A 17,909-nucleotide genomic window follows, 5' to 3' on the forward strand; every position below is an offset into this window, starting at 1 on the left:
CCTGTGAATTCACCACCAAAACTAAGAACTAGAAAATATCTCGTAATTCTCTTCCACTTATGTGCCTCTCATCTTCCCTTTGAGTTTTTAAAAATTATTTTTATCCATATATGTAATTAAAGAATTACTGATTACTTTTTCTTGTGCTTAGAATTTTAAAGATGGATTCATGCTGTTATTGCATGACTTGGCTTTTAAAGATTGAACATATTATAATATCTAAGATTTATATATATTATATAAATATTTCAAAGTACATTCTCAATGAGTAGTATTTGAAGTATAAAGGTTTTTTACTTGCATTTACATTTAATGGACCTAGAATTGCTTTTTTCCTATGGAATGAGACAGGGATCTGTTTTTAGGTTTTCTTTCTGTATGGTAGACTAATCGGTCTACTTGAACAATACATTTTTTCCTGTTGTGCCATATCTGTAAGATACCAAGTTTGCTTACAGGCATGAATTTGTTTCTGCATTCTTTCTTCTTTTGCAGGGTTTCATTTAACTCTATAAGGACATTATTGTCTTATTTAGTAGTGAATCTCAATAGGGAAATTACTTCCCTCCCTCCTAATTTTTTAAAAATTGTGTTCATTTCTTTCCCGGTTTCTTTCTGAATATATTCTGAAAACATCTGTTGGAGGCTGATCATTCCTTGGCTGCCTAGAAAGGGGTCGGCCAGAGCTAAAGAGAAAAAAGACAACAGAGACTTGCATAATTTCTTTATTTTGCGGGGAAGGGTACTGGGGATTGAACTCAGGACATGGCAGGCAGCAGAACCACTGAGCTAAATCCCCGGCCCGAGACTTGGTGTAATTTCGAAGGACATGGGTGCTGGGAGGTCAGTGCCTTAGAGTGGGCAAAGACCAAGACTCTCCTAGCTGGCCATTATTTATTGGGTGCACATGATTATTGGAGGGAGCATTGTGGGGTGGTGGGGATCTCATGTCTGATCCTGTGTTGATGCAAATCTCAGGTTAATGAGGGTGGAAAGGAGAGCAGAGCCTTCCCTTCAGTAGGGGGGATGAGCTGGGCTGATGAGGGACATCCTCCCCAGGTGAAACCTTCCTCTTCTGGATCACTGCTGACTTCTCAAGGAACCAGGATGTCTTCAGCTATGTCATCTTGCCTTGAGAGCCAGGGTCAGAGACCATTGAGACCTCAGCTGTCACGGGAGGCAGATGGAGTTTTGTTTCTGCATGCCATGCGGGCAAAGTGACACCGGGCCTTAGACAGCTATGGTCACACTTTAATTATGAAATGATTTCCCCCAAGTCTATATAGAAAGCTCCTGACAACCATCAAAACTGTTGGGATCTTTATTGGTTGCAGTGAAGCTGTAGATGAGGACTTGAGGGCCGTGGCCGTGTACCGGTGAGAGTGTGCTGTTACCTGGCTTTGGAGGTGTATGACTTTTTCCCAGTTTCTCCTTTGAACTCTTATTTTACCAATTCCTTATTTTCATTTCTTATTTATAGCTAGAAGTAAATTACATATTTGAATAGGGGAGGTTTTTTTGTAGCGTTTTACTCAGTTTTTCTAATAATATTTTAAGTGTAGAATATTTCTCAATTATTCTGTGTTCTTACCACTCTTCTCTCACAGTTCTTTGTATCATTTCTACTTGTCATATTGATTCTGTCAGAATAATTTTCGAGTTGTTTTATTATTTCTAGATTATGCCTCTTCTATTACCCAAATTCAGAGGTCTTGTTTGCTTTGTAATTAGACTACTGTAACCTGTGTCTGTATTGCCAGCTCACTACAGTGAAGTTTTCATTGCATGTGGTGAAAATACCATATAAAATATTAACAGAATTCAAAAAGTTTTTTTGTTTTTTTTTTGAGACAAAATTTTGCTATATAGTTCAGGCTTACCTTGAACTCATTGTGTAGTACAGGCTGGCCTGTAACAATCCGCCAGCCTCAGCCTCCTGAATACTGGGATAACAAGTATGTGCCACCACGCCCAGGAGAAAATTATTTTTTAAATGTCAAGTTTTCCTTCAAATTGGAAAAAGTTTATGGATCATTGCACAATGTCAAGAATAGAAGGGCCGGGGATTTAGCTCAGTGGTTCCTCTGCCTGCCTTGTAAGACCAAGGACCTGAGTTTGATCCCTGGTAGCAAACAAACAAACAATAGATAAGGGAGCTGTTAATTGTTTTATTGTCATTTGAAGATTAGCCAGTAAACAGAAACACCATTTTTATAAACCTATGATGGAATTTTATGAATTAAAAACTATATGTGATCTTCAAAAATGTACTAAGGCTTTGAGGGGTATTTCCTACCATACACGTTTATTCTGTTACATCCAGATGTATCTTTTATATATTCGGTTTTGTCTTTGTCATTTATCTTTCAGGTTCTGACTCATCGAGCATGATCTTCGTGTATCAGAATTTGTCATTGGATTTTATTTTATTTATTTTTTGGTTTTTTGAGACAGTGTCTCACTATGTAGTTGAGACTGACCTGGAACTCACTATGTAGTCCAGGCTGGTCTTGAACTCATAGTGATCCTCCTGCCTCAGCCTTCCGAGTGCTGGGATTACAGGCATGCGCCACCATGCCTGGCTGTCGTTGGGTTTTTATCTTTTTTCTACTTGATATTTCTGCTATCCATAACTATGTATAAGATTGCTATGAGTTTGAGGCCAATCAGGGCTACATAGTGAGTTCAAGACCAGTCTGAACTACATATTGAGATCCTGTTTCAAAAAATGAAACGAAACAAAAAAGTGAAAGTAAGAAGGCACCTGGGATGTTTGTTGCTCAGTGGTGTCTTGCCTGCCTGGCAAGCACAAAGGTCCTGAGTTTGATCCCCAGTACAAAACAACAACAACAACAAAAAAAACCCAGAGAAAGAAAGTAAGCAGATTCAAATATGAAAGAGTTAGTCCCACTGAGAAAGCTGTCACTGTGTGAACATATGTGTGCTGTTGTTATAACAAGTGTTCCAGACCTGTTCCCCTCCTCCGACTAGCTTTATTTACTTACCCTGCCATAAGGAGGGCTGTGCATTGTTGGACCCGCTGTGATTTCTGTGGTTTTAATTCAGAATTGGGAGAGTAGGTTGGGAATAAACCCAGAGGAGTGAGTTTGCAGTATGTGAGGAAAGTTGGAAGGGTGAAAAGATAATTTTTAAAAATCAAATTATGGGCTCCATGATGTTTGAGAAGCACAGGGAAAAAGCTTGAGACATTTTGAATTTATTTTTTCCTTAAAGACTAGTGACCATGTGGATGCTTTTGGCGGCGGCGGCGGGGTGGGGGGGACACACGACAGAATCTAATTCTGTAGCTGAGGCTGGCCTTGAATTCACAATGTAGCCCAGCCTGGCCCTGAATTTGTGGCAATCCTCTTACCTTTGCCTCTCAAGTGTTAGGATTACAGGTGTCCTACCACCCCCGGCATCTGTGGGTGCTTTTTAAATAGGGTTTAAGCAAGTAAGATTCTATATTTTCTTTTTTTGGGTAATGATCACATGGTTATGACATAGAGTAAAGATTGGAAAAAGTCCAGATTGCATTCCAGTGAACCCGTTAAAGGTTATTACAATAACCTAGGTGAGAGAGGATGGTGATTTAGCATTGAAACACTGGAAACAGATTCTGCTATTTAAATGGGAAATGTTATAAGATTTAATTATAATGAAGTAACTGCTAGATATTTGATGTACATAACTTAGTAGAAAAGTTAAGTAGAAGTATTGAAAACAGTGTTGAGTAGACTTGATTTGGGAACATTCATTTTAAGGTACCATTGAAATATCCTAGGAACATCAGTTTTATATACAAATCTGTATCTCAGAGGACAGACAGTCCTTGATAGGCAAGGAAAAGAGCAGAAGTTGTAAAGAGGAAAGTATCTAAACCTGTAAGTCTTGGCATTGCAATGGAGACAGTGAATGTTCAGGAGAGGTATAAGCAAACCAAGGTGAGGATTGATCTGTCTTTTTCACCTTCCAATAAAATCTTCAGTATTTCCCTTCTCTGGAGTTAGGGATTCCTAAACTTAATTTCATACCAAGCAGAATGTAGATAAAATTTGTTCTTGTAAATATTTTGCTGGATTGCTTTGAAAAGGAAGGAATTTGGGCTAAGAATGTAGCTCAGTAATAGAGTCCTTGTACATGTGTCAGAGGCATTCTAAAAAAATACATAAATAAAAATAGCTTTTTGCATTTTGTAGCTATCATAGGAGAGGAACCCTAGGTTAGGGAGCCAAGACCACTAGGCAGTAAGCCTTCCTGACCATTTTTCCCTGAACTGAGATGCTATCTTTTATCAAACTCAACTGTAAACAAACCTTCCTTTTATTCCTGAGGGATACTCTCTCTCTCTCTCTCTCTATATATATATATATATATAGACACACACACACACACACACACAGATACATATACATACATACACATACACACTTGAAGGCTGTTTACTGTGCAACTTTATAAGGGTTGTATAGGACAAAGAGAATCAGTGCCTCAACCCACAAGATGTGCAGAAACATGACAGACCCCAGTATAATTGTCTTCCAAAAATACTCATCCTTCTTTTTGTACATTCTTGGCTTCTGGTAAAATTTCCCATGAGTACTTAACTTCATTGGTCACTGATTAATCTTCATAGTAGCAGCTGAGACCCGAGCCATTTGTTAGTCTTACAAGACATTTAATTAAGGATAATATCAGTGGGCCAGATTGCACCTTGACCTCAGTTATGGTTTCTAGGGCCTGAAACCCAGCCAGCTGAACTAATGCTGGAAACTTTGGAATGTACCTTAGAGATCTTGGTGGCTTTCTCTAAGTTTCTGTACTGACTTATCCTCTTGACTAGAGGCATTTAGGTAAGGAATGTTTGTACAGATCTGGCCTTGTTTTGAATGGAGGGAAATGTTAGGGTTTTCTATCATTCCTAACAATCCTGGTCAGAGTTAATACTGACCTAAATGCCTCTAGGGCCAAAGTGATGTCCTTGATTGCTAAAATCAGGGACATGTTTCAAACCTAATTGAATGACTTCCGTTGTAGGAATAACTGCTTCAGAGTAGTTTTTCTGTTGGAGGACAACCCCTCCCATCCAGAATTGCCTAATTTTAGAGACCAGTTATCTTGGAAGTACATGATCTAGTTTGAAAATCTCTTACTACTACTCCTTTTACAAGTCACCACAGTTTCTTCGAGGTAGCAAGTTCATGCTTGACTACATGAGTGCTCTTAAGGCTATACTTTCTGTATAAGGTCTGTGCTTCTGTAAAGATTATATATTTTTATATGTAGTTGTACCCCCACCCCATCCCCTGTAGGAACTACTTAAGTCAGGGAGGAAGGATGGCAGCCTTTCCAGTGTGACCACAGATGGCTGGTTGGCCTTAGGCTTTCCAGTTTAGAATGTATAATTGCATCTAATTGGAGAAAATACCTGAAGGCAGTCAGTTCAATCTGTCCTGTTTATGTCTGCCACCAAGCAGGCTGCATCCACCTGCCCTTTGGAGTGACTAAATGATAGCTGTAGGAATGGGGGTGGAAGACCTAGATGCATTGACAGGTGTGTTGTGTGGGACATGCAGAGGCTTGGACTATCCTGTGCTGCTGTTAAGACACTTTTCCGTGAGGTTAAAGGGAATGGTGATTAGAGGTGTTGGGAAGGGTGTGGGCAGATGCTTTTGGAGGTAGTAAAATTTAGAATGTTTGCAGCTTTTTAGGAGCCACACTAATGAATTTTCTTCTGTGATGAAGGCTCTATGAGTGATTCTGAAAGACAGATCACACTACTACCTCTCTTTTTTCTTACCTCCTGAAGTCCAAGGTACTTTTTCCACAGTGCTAGGATTCTTGTATTCCTCCTACTACCATCAAGTTGGTGTATCTCATTCTTGTAGCTAACTTTTATTTTCTCCCGGTAATTCCTGACTCACATGCAGACCTTTTCCTGGAGGAAAAACAAGGGCAGGTGAACAGAGACAAGGGCATTTTTGTTAAACTTACAGAGACCTTTTTATGTTTCCCTTGTTGGTCCACGTGGGTCACCACAGAGGAACTTGCTGAGCAGTGTGTTTAGCCAAATGGTCATTAACTTTCCAGATTTTCTTTGGAAAAATGTCTGAGTCTGTTGCTCTGCCCCTTTTTTCTGTAGTGCTGAGGATCCAACTTGAGGGTCTTGTGCATTTTAAGCTCTTACTTGAACATCAGGATATATCCTCAGGTCTCCTTTGCCCATTTTTAAGTTGTGCTTTTTTTTTTTCTGATTTGGATTTTGAGGCTCTCTGGCAGTTAGCTATATAAGATGCTTGTGTGTGGTAGGGAATGTGGAAGGCCCTCAGATACTTTGACTAAGAACCTAGAGTTGGACAACTTTTGTGATGAAAAGGACGCCACTGTCAGATTGCACATGGTGTGGAAAGTAAAAAACACCAGAATCAAGCACCATAGTAGCATGGCTAGAGTTAGTTGATGGGACTTGAGTAAAAATACTGGACCTAGCTGGGTGTGGTGGTGCATGCCTGTATTTCCAGCACTCGGAAGGCTGAGGCAGGAGGATCATTGTGAGTTGGAGACCAGCCTGGGCTACTTAGTGAGTTCCAGGTCAGTCTCAACTACATAATGAGACCCTGTTTCAAAAAACAAAACAAAAATACTGGACCTTTTTTAGTGTCACCAGGAATGAAGCATCACTGATAACCAAAGGTCCAAAGGTCTGATGTCACCAGTCTGCCAGTCACATGCACAGTGACTCTGGGATGAGGTGGTACCCTCTGTGTCAGGAACTGTTCTTTGTGTCTGCTGTGTGGTGTATATGTATTGTCGTGTGTGGTCTGAGGATGGATTCACAGTGGTGGTGGCAGTTTGCATTGAAGGCTTGATCAGTAGCTTGATACCTTTTGATCTTATCAGACAATAGCCCTTTACTCTGAGCATCTGTATAAGTGATCCAAATGGCTCAGTTTGGAATGAAATTAATCTCCACAGTTTATGAACAGTCTTGACGATGTCCTTCTATAGTTTGCCAAGTAGAGGGCTAAATAGGTGGGCTCTTGGTAGTGGTCCAAGGGTCAGTAAAAATAAAACAATGCTTTCAAGGAGAATATTGTCCAGACTTAAGCAGTAGAACATCTTTGACTTCTGCCCATGGAACAAAGCTGTCACACTAATTTTCAGGTCTACATAGGTAGTACCATGATTGAACAGCACAGTAGCCCACTGGACCTGGAGGGTAAGGGATAGTAGCAACTTTTTCATAGAGCTGAAAAGCCTGTGTGTGGGTTAGGCTACACCTTTCTATCTTTTTTCTCTGTCCTGGATCCATCTCCCAGCCCCAGCTCCCCACAAACCCCATAGTGTTGGAGAGAGAGCACACACAAATCCCTGGGTTTAACCCTCAGTGTGTGGAGGATTGGCAGGGGGAGGAGTGAATGAACCTAGAGCCTCTGCACTGATCTATATACCCAGCCCTTTCTTATTTTTTAAATTTTGAGACAGTTTTGCTAAATCCTTTAATTGTCAGGCTTGGCTTGAGCTTGCTTTCAAGTCTTGGCCTCCCAAAGTTACAGGTCTGCACCACCTCACTTAGCAACTTTTTACTTTTTATTTTGAGACTGGGCCTCTCTAGGTTCCCCAGTCTTGAACTTAACATTTTCTTGCCTTGCCCTCCCAAATGCTGAGTGTGTGCCACCATACCTGGTTTATATCCCTTAACATTTCAACCTTAGAGCCCTGGGAGTTAGAGCTGACCACAAGAATTTTCTCTGTTCTTGGAGCTAGTTTTTCATTATTAAGTAGCTCACTTTCATCAGCATTTTAATCTAAATCCATACCTGTATGAATCCATAAGTTATGGGCCTGGGATTTAGCTCAGTGGTTCCGCTGCCTGGCCTGCCTTGCAAGCACAAGGTCCTGCGTTCAATTCCCAGTACCAAAAAAGAAAAGAGAAGAAAAAAGAATCCATAAGTTAATCCATGCACAAGGGATTTTGTGTTAGGAAAATTTCTCGAAGAGGTCCAGTGCTTTCTCATATCGGGCAGAGCTCTACCAAACATGCTGAGTTCCTTTACTGTCTTGCCCAGAGGATTAAATACTGACAAGATGGACTAGAAGGTGCCGAGCACTAAGAAACAAGCTCCATGTGCCTTACCCCCTCATCTTCAAGCAGACTAGCTGAAGACTTGCCCAGATTTGCCCACTTTAGCTGCAGCTTTCCTCCTATTCATACTCAGTGTAGATGTACATCTCTGTAACTGTTGTCTGAAAAGGGACAGAACCGTATGCGCTTACTTCCCTCCGCCAGATGAATCCATTCCAGTTGTTCATGAGCAGAGTGGCTGAGGCTTCAGTTTGGTGAGGAAGTTCATTGATGGGGGAAGAGTTGGCAGTAACCAGGGCATCCTTTAGGCCGTTGTCTTTGAATCTGCCTACTTCCTGTTACCTAGCCTGAAATTATTTCTTTCATTCAGCCTCATTAATAGGCAGTAAAAGTGGAGGACCATTCAGTAACACTTCCCATGGACTTTTCTCTATTTCTGTTAGCTGATGTTTTTCTTCCATTGCTGGAAAGCTTTGTCAGCATTCCATCTTCGTTGCCAAAACTGTCAAAAATTGTAAAGGGGCTGAGAGTTTACCCAAATTAGCTAAAAGGCTAATTTTCTATAATTTCATGGATTCTGCAGGAAGATGTGAGAGTCAGAGACAAAGAATATCATATTTATGGCAATTGCAGTAGCCTGAGTGCCAGCATTTGTGCCAGGTAAACGAGTGCTGTTTCCATAGGATATTACAAAGAGCGCCAGGAGACGGCTGCACACAGAGTTGGACTCCCAGTTTAGGGGAAGCCGAGGTCTTCTATAATGGGCAGTAAATCTTCCTGACCTTTGTTCCAGAGGCTTACATTATCTTTATTATACTTGACAGTAAATACACCTTTTGATTTCCAAGGAGACACTGTTTTCTAAAGTTGTTCATTGTGTAAACTTCTAGAACAGAAGTTCTTGTGTCTGCCTACAAGACGTTAGGATAGACTTGAGTCACTGTAGGAAAGTGGCTGCACCTTGAGACCATAATGAAGTAAACCAGACACGCAGGCTTAAATATCACATTCCCTTATATAAGAAACGCGGAATAAAGATAAAAGCTAAACAATAGGAAGTAGGGAGATAGATCATTTTCAGAGGGAAAGGGGATCAGGGATGGGCGATGGGGAGTGGGAAGGATTTGGGATGTGTTACATACATGTAGTGACTCCATACAAGGCATGTAAACATGATGTGCTGCGGACATACTCCTCCTCCAAAGGGGGATCAAGAGATGGGTGGAAAGGGAGACAGGGAGGAAGGAAAAGAGATGAAAAGAGAAATCAAGATGTATTATGAACGTGTACCCACTTCCCACAAGGAATGTAAATATCATTTACTACACACACGCACTACTAAATTAAAAGAAAAGATGTACGGAAGTGCTAGATATCCATGGAGAGGTGCTTCCTTTCGTCTTCTTTTGGCATTTGGATAGTATTTTTGATTACAACTTTTTTTCCTCATTAAAAAATTCAGTTGATGTAAGAGCGTTTTTCTTTTCAGGGGCAGGGAACTGATTCTAGGCATTGAACTAGGGCCTTGTTGCATGCTAAATGTGTGCTGCACCCCTGAGCTGTTCCCCTTGCCCGAATAGAACCTCGGTAGATTTGTTTCATATATGCCATTAAAGCTGTTCTCCCTTCACAGTACTTAACTTTTCTTTTTCCTGCTTCAGTTCAGTTCAGAATTCTGGCCTTTTCTCACCTATTTTCCATAATTGTCTGCTGACTGGTTTCATTTTTTGTAGTCTTGTTCTTTCACTCCTCAACACTCTGTCGGAGGGATCTTTTAAACATGCAGCTATGACCATGCCCCTCATATGTCATGGGTTCCCCATTATTATTGGGACAGTGTCAGTTTTTGAGCAGTGGTGTGATTGTCTTATTTTAATCTGCTATATCCTCTATTTTTTTCCTGTTTATTTTTTGTTTTAATTGAGTTAATTGATACATTTTAGATATAAGTAATGATCACATTCATCATAAGGAATTTGTACTTGTACATGATATATCTTGATTCTTGTTCTTTTTCATTTCCCACTCTTCCCTTCAGCCCCTTTCCCCCTCCTTATTTACAAAAAAAATTGTTTTTGTTTTTTGTTTTGTTTTGTTTTGTTTGTTTGTTTTTTGAGATAGGGTCTCACTATGGAGTTGAGACTGACCTGGAACTCGCTATGTAGCCCAGGCTGGTCTCGAACTCACAGCGATCCTCCTGCCTCAGCTTCCCGAGGGCTGGGATTACAGGCGTGCGTACACATTTTTTTTTTTCTGTTTTTCCTCCTTTTCACAGTGCCCTTCCCAGATTCTCATATGATGGCTGCTACCTAGATTTAAATGTTGAATAAAGTATTTTAAAATATGTCAAGATCATCATCTTTATTATTATCTTGCAGTCCTGGGGTTAGAACTCAGGTCCTCACACATGCTAAGCGAGTGCTCTACCACTAAGCTGCATCCCTAGCCCCTCAAAAATACTATTAAAAAAAAAACAAACTCTGGATTCCATTACTAGCTAAGCTTTATCACACAGATGTGTAGGCTTCGTGCTGACAGTTACAACCTTTGCTCTTTTTCCCCTTGTACGTCTTTGTCTGCAGCATGTAGTTCTCTTCTGTCTTGAACAATTTGTACATTTGTCTGTTATATGTGTATCTTTTAAATCTCTGTCCTCTGAAAGCCTTTGAGGAACCTGCTCTGGACACCTTCGGAATAATTTCAAATATCTGTGCATGTGTCATTATTACATTTTCTTCATTGTGTTCTTACTGATTTCAGGTCTACGCCCCTCTAAATAAAATGCACACTGGGCCGGGGATTTAGCTCAGTGGTTCTGCCGCCTGCCTTGCAAGCACAAGGTCCCAAGTTCAATCCCTGGTACCAAAAAACAAACAAACACATAAAATGCACTCTACTCAGAGTGGGACTCTTCTTTCTTTCCACATACTCAAGAGTTTTTAAGACGCATATTCCTTACCCAACTGTTGCTTTAGAATCAAATCTATTAACTGGTGTTTTTAATAACCCTTAAATTTTTGCTGCTTTGAGGAAATTAATTTGCTTCATTTTGAAGGGAAAGATACATATTCTCGGAAGGTGGTACAGTTCCGTTGCCTCCTTCAGTGACGGCGAGCCTTTGAGTGATGTAACAGCCCACAGCAGCATGCATGCCATAGGCTCACCACTACTGGTCCGACCATAATAGATACGGTTCAGTATATATGGCCAGTGCCTATATTATTTACTATGCCAAATAATCTTTTCTTGCTTTCCTTGTATTTAAAATACAGACTGTGGATATTCATAAAGAGAAAGTGGCTCGAAGAGAAATTGGTATTTTGACAACAAATAAGAATACATCAAGAACTCACAAAATAATAGCACCTGCAAATATGGAGCGCCCTGTAAGGTATATTCGGAAACCTATTGACTACACAGTTCTGGATGACGTGGGCCATGGTGTCAAGGTGAGGATTTGTGCACCCCTGAGCTATTCCCTTGCCCAGGTAGAGCCTTGGTAGATTTGTTTCATAAATAACATGAAAGCTTTCTCCCCTCATAGTAGTTACTTTTCTTGCGTACTCAGGAAATATTTTGGATAGGAAATAGGATGATACAGATAATGTGCTCACCTGGTACACTGTTCACTTAGTAACTAGCATAATATTTTTAATACAATATTTAATAAATACGTATTTTACTAAGCATGGAGTGGAATTTTTCTTTTGGAGTCAGTTATATTAAAAAAGATATTAAATTTTTAAAAACTGCTCAGATGTGTCACCAGGATTCTAGACTGTTATTATAAATTTGTGTTGTGAATGCCTTTTTATTTGCTTTTACTACTGAATAAATATTTTTTAAAATTACATGCTTTCTAAAGTTAGTATAGAAAATAAATTATGCTCTTTTCTTTTTGTCCCTAGTATGCATACTAGGTATCTCTGTGTATGTGGATATAATTCCAACAACTTATAAAATACAAAACTGAAATGAATTTTTTTGTGTACTCTCCTACTGTAACAAAAGGAAAGCTACCCCAGGCATTAGGAGACAGAGTATTTGTTGGTTGTGTCTAAGCGTGGAAGAATAGCTGATCTGGAAGGGTACCTGTAGTCTGTCAGTTCTTTGATATTTGCGTGTCCTTTTGCAAGCATCCAGAACAGCCTAAGTTCTTAAGCCATCTTTGCTCAAAGTAAACCATTTCTTTGAAATGTGGTTTCTTTCCTAGATAATTAAAGAGCCAGCTAGAAGTTTGAAGCTTTCCTAGCTGGTTATTGCATGAGTGCTGTTTCTAAATTTTCTGGGGTTTCTGGTTGGAGAGGAGGGTAGCCAACAACACTGACCTTTTTTTCTACTCTTCCCTGTACTTTTAAAATCTCCCCTTCACTTTCATGCTCGGGAGTTATATGTGAAATTGGAACAGTTTACAGATGTAAAGTGAGTGGAGAGGCTGCTACTTGTTTCTTGTATTTTTATCCAGGGTGTGACTAGGACTGTATAAAAGCTTAAATTCAATTTTAATTTATTTTAGACTAGATCTATAAGGTTTGCATTTTGAGAAGAAAACTTCTTTTGCATTATTAACTACTTTGGGATTAAAATACATACATTCATTTTTACTGTCTCAATTTATCTTCTTTTTGAAACAGTACATCCAAGATGTAGCTCAGCAATGCTGCCGCCTGCCTCACAAGCACAAGGTCCCAAGTTCTATCCCTGGTACCAAACAAACAAAAAAACTTATTTAAATGTTACAATAAGGAAACTTAAACTTTCATTGGACTGGGGATTTAGCTCAGTGTTGCCACCATCTGCCTTGCAAGCTCAGGGACCTGGGTGTGATCCCCAATACCAAAAGCAAAAACAAAAACAAAAACAAAAACGTATTTAACGTCTGCCGTTATCTTAGAAATGAATATTCTGCATTATCTCATTCCTCCACTAATAATTGTGATTAAGAGGTTTAAATAGAGTACTTAACAGGCTATTACATGATGACAAATTTTATTTTATTTGGTACTGGGGATCTAACTTGGGACCTTGTTCTTGCGAAGCAGGCAGAGGAACCACTGAGCTAAATCCCCGGACCTGATTACAAATTTTAAAAGGAAGTTTTGGGTGAGAAAATCTAGCTGTCATCATATATGTATAGGTAGGAAGTCTAAACAGCATAGTATTTGTCAACATATAGATATGAATCTTGGTCATTTGTTTTGATATCATAATATACACATATAAGACATGAACTTTTAAATTTTGTTTTTAAATGGTTTTTATAGTAAGATGTACATAACAGAAAATTTACCATTGGGCCAGGGATTTAGCTCAGTGGTTCTGTTCTGGTGCCTGCCTTGCAAACGCAACGACCTGAGTTCAATCCTTGGTACCAAAACTAAAAGAAAGAAAAGAAAACTTATCATTAACTATTTTAAGTATACCATTCTGTGACATTAAGTACATTCACATTGTTGTGCCATTTTTAAATATGTTTTGGGTAATGGTAGGGGAGAGTAGGTGGTCTGTGAGAACAGTGTACCTTATGTCCTGAAATGTGGCATATTTGTCCATATTTTGTTTCTGTTATATGCAGAAATGCACACACACAAACAGATAGTTACTCCCTGCAATAATTGTTCTGCTATTTCATTTTCCTAGTTTTACGACTTTTGTATAATTGTCTTAAATTTTTCTACAGGATTGTTGAGGTGTATGAAATTAAGAAATTCAGGTAGTAAACAAATTCCAGGACCCAAATTATGAGGAGAAGTTTAGATTTATTTTTAAATTAGTATTTTAAGTTTAGGAATGAACTTTTCATTCTAGAATTATTTCTTATCCATTGCTACTTTGCTATTTAGAAACCTGCTTTCTCACTTGATTTGTTAGGGAAATGTGCCCCTCATATTGACAAATATTATTTCCTCATATTACTGTTTGAATTTTAACTTTGGTGTTTCGGCATTTTTTGAGATTATATACTGAATTTTAAATACTATATCTAAATGATATTTTAAACAGCTCCCGGGTATATACTTAAAGTTTCTATACTTCCAAGATTAATATTCTTTCATTTCATTTTTTGATAGTATTTTGGTATTTATACTTTATATACTTGGGCTTTTGTAACAGTATTAGCTTTGTTAATACATTTTATGCCCTGAAATAAATGATACACATAAATTTACTGGAAATTTAAAATGAAAGTATCCTGCCAAGCACGTGGCCTATACGTGTAACCCCAGATACTCTGGAGGCTGAAGCAGGAAAATTGCAAGTTAGAGACCAGTCTAGAAAATTTAGGGATTCAGCAAAACTCAGGACTGTTTCAAAATTTTAGAAACTTAAAAGGGCTGTGTAGATCAATGGGAAAGCACCAGATTTGTTTAGTAACTCACATAGCACAAAACATAAGAATGCAAGACCTGGGATAAATTTGGCTTCAATTTTAGGAACCATGTAAGATATGGATGAGGGAGGCACTGTACAGAGAGGTCACTGGAACGTGTGCCTGCGTGAGGAGAATGAAAGGAAGATGAGCTTTCTAAGTGAGCACAAAATTTCAGAGTAAGTTGGAGTAGTGAAAGTTTGAGTGCTTAATGGGTGTTTAAATTTATTTTTGATAGACACAATAATTAACAGATTCATTACCTGGTTCATAAAGACGAGTCCTGAACTTTCCATATATATTAGTTTTTGTTGTATGCTTATTTTTAAGTTCCACAAAGGATGTGTGGAGTACCTATTACATACAGTTTTCTTAGTGGCATTAAAATATAAACTTGGGTGAATCACTATTTTAGAGTTTATTTGAGCAGACAATGATTCATGAGTTAGGTAGCTCCTTATCACAGTGGGCGGGAGACAGTGCAAGGAAGCAAAAGAAGTGTTTGGTCAGGAGCTGGCTCTTTGTGATTGGCAGCCTCTGGAGGTTGCTTGGTAGTTTCTGGTTTACTCACCCTGAGTTGGGCTTTAGCAGGCTTAGAGGAACATACCTATCTCAGCGTAATTGTCTTCCAATTTTTTGTAGCAGTGCAGACACTAAAGTTATATGATATTTACATAAAGATGTTATTTATTTAAAATGTTTAAATTTTATTAAGCTGATGAGTGTGCCAGTCAGTCATTTTAAACAAAGAATGGGCCTTACATACATTTCACATCTATGGTATGTAAAGCTCTTTTGTACTTAGGGATCGAAAGTAGAGAAGAATCGAAGAGAATTAGTTTTTAATCTACGATTCCAAACCAATGGTAAAATTACTCATCCATAAATGCAAATGTTAAGAAAATGAAATAAGGTCTAAGGAAATGGAAAATAATCTTATTTTCCATATGTTTTTTATTTATTTTTGTTTTTCTTGCTTATATAGTTCACACTGGCTGAACTCACACTATGTAGCCCATGCTGGCCTTGAACTTGCAGCAGTCCTCCTGCCTCAGCCTCTGGAGTGCTATAGGCCTGCAACACCACACCCAGTTTCAGTGAACATTTAACTCACACTGTTGTGAGTTGCTCACTGTCACAGTAGTTTGAGCTGTTAGGTACAGACAGTATTTCCTACAGCACTCCCCACCACGACACATCTGCACGCACTCGATGTAGGAGCTGAGCTCCACAGAAGTCTAAAGGTTACGTAATTTCATAGTGGCAGAGTTCTTTAGATTTCACTCCCAGCCTAATTCTTATAAATTCCTTCATTTGAGGCCAGTTATACACAAATACTAATTTTTTGAAACAAATGAGGGAAGGTATATGAGCATGTTTAGGATTTTTTGGGTTATTTTAGGAAATATTTAATGTTTTGTAATTCATAAGCAATACAAGATATACATATTCACTATGATACATATAATAAGATGCATAATGTCTCACTGCAAAGATTACAGGCATGTACTGCCTCACTTATGTTCAAAGAGTTTTTCTTTAATTTTGCATTTTGGCTAAACTGATTCACAAGGTAATGTGGAATTTAGGCAACTCAGAACTTCTGTTAGTGTTGGCCTACTCGGGATTTGGGTTCATAAATTAGAAATGAGAGTGTCTTCCTGATCCACGGTTAGAATCTGGCTGTGCTATTACTGTGGTTAATATTTTCATTTTAAAATACTCTTTTGAATTTGAAAGCATCCTATCATTTTGAATTTTGACATTTGAAGGTTATCACTTTTTATATTACTATGCTACCATTCAAGTAGTGAATAGTCACAGCTGGGAATTACCCAGTAAAATCTTAGGTTTTGTACACTGATATATTAAATAATTTTGCATCTGATATGTTACTGTGCTTAAATCAAGGTGTGTGTACAGCGTGAATCATCTGTGACTCAGTTGGATTAGATTCATAGAATAAAATACTGGCTTAAGAAATTATAGTACCTGCATGAGATTGACATAATTAGGGGGTGGTTTTTTTATGCTTCTTTCTTTTAAAACTATGAGACACATGAATATTTCCCAATACTTAGGGGTAAATTTTTCTTTTAAAAATATTTGAAATGTGGCTGGATAAAAGCTTATTAACACAAAATGAGTAACTGTGAATATAAACCTGTCCTACCAGATACAACTTACCTAGAATTAATTTTTACTTTCCCTCCTTTTTTTTTTTTGCCAACATAAAGTGGCTAAAAGCCAAGGTAAGAGACATTACTTATTTGATCCACAGTATTTCCTCTACATTGATAGAGGCTGCAGAGCCACTAAAATGTGAAAACTCTTATGTCTGTCTGCTTTTCCCTGTAGGATTTATATAGATTAAGTATACTCAGTTCAAATCAGCAACATTTAGCTTGGCTGTGTTAATATATCAAAGATATATTGACATTTGCATTTATATAGGAACATTAATTTTGCTAACATTGCTTTGCTCATTTGTTGACAGTTGCCTTGCTTTCTTTGACTTACAATTAGGAGGCTTCCCAGACTTCACATATCACTTTGTTACTGAATTGTCAAGATAAAGATTTTTTTTCAAATGGACATTTTACCAAATTAACAGTGAGATCTGTAGTTTATGTACACATCTCAAAAATTTAAGAAACCTAATATTTGAGTGTAAAAATGTTTTATCTCAGTGAACTTATTTACAATAAAATAATGTGTAAAATCCAATACTCTGACTTGTATTTTTGTCATAAATTGAAAAGAATGGTGCAATATAGCAGGAAAAACAGAAGGCAGGTGGTTCCTTCGCTTTTTAAAATGTATCAAAGTCTTATTAAAACTGTCTGGGAATCCTTACTTCACATTCTGATATTAAAAAAATAATACATGGTGTTAAAACACCAAGAGAACAATTTGATATAAAAATACAAGCTTTCCTTTCCACATTTTAGCATGGAAATAACCAGCCTGCAAGAACTGGCACACTGTCAAGAACAAATCCTCCTACTCAGAAACCACCGAGCCCTCCCATGTCAGGCCGGGGAACACTGGGGTAAGAATTCAACTGCATTTTACAAAAGAATTGCTATGCTAAAAGAAATCTCTGTGATTTAAGTAAATGTATGGATCCTGTCCTGAGACCCCTGCTGTGTGACATTTTGGCTTTTATTTTTCTGAGCAGAATCCAAGATGAATCTACTTGCTTTATGAGTCCCTATAGACATGTGTGTTAGAAAAGTTTCTTATCCTTGTAAATGAGCATCATTTATTTCTTTGTCCTCTTTTTATTTGGGACAGGGTCTCACTATGCAGTTCATTCTGGCCTTGAACTCACCTGCTTCAGCCTTCTGAGTGCTGGGATGACAGGAGTACGCCACCATATTTGTCTCTCTCTTTTTTTGTACTAGGGATCAAAGGGCGCTCGCTCTCCCCCCTCTGCTCCCCCTCATCTCC

At 38.4% G+C, this 17,909-nt stretch overlaps 1 protein-coding gene across 1 annotated transcript in view; it reads left to right on the plus strand.

The window, feature by feature from the left end:
* Positions 1-17,909, plus strand: part of Abi1 (abl interactor 1) — a 91,502-nt gene that overhangs the window by 55,413 nt on the left and 18,180 nt on the right. Inside the window, exons 3-5 of the mRNA XM_033759659.1 lie at positions 11,359-11,535; positions 16,694-16,708; positions 17,408-17,508. Of these exons, the coding sequence (XP_033615550.1) occupies positions 11,359-11,535; positions 16,694-16,708; positions 17,408-17,508 (293 nt within the window). The remainder of the gene's footprint in view (positions 1-11,358; positions 11,536-16,693; positions 16,709-17,407; positions 17,509-17,909) is intronic.

Source organism: Fukomys damarensis, unplaced genomic scaffold (assembly GCF_012274545.1).
Source record: "Fukomys damarensis isolate Sample0158 unplaced genomic scaffold, DMR_v1.0_HiC HiC_scaffold_37, whole genome shotgun sequence".
Lineage (NCBI taxonomy): Eukaryota > Metazoa > Chordata > Mammalia > Rodentia > Bathyergidae > Fukomys > Fukomys damarensis.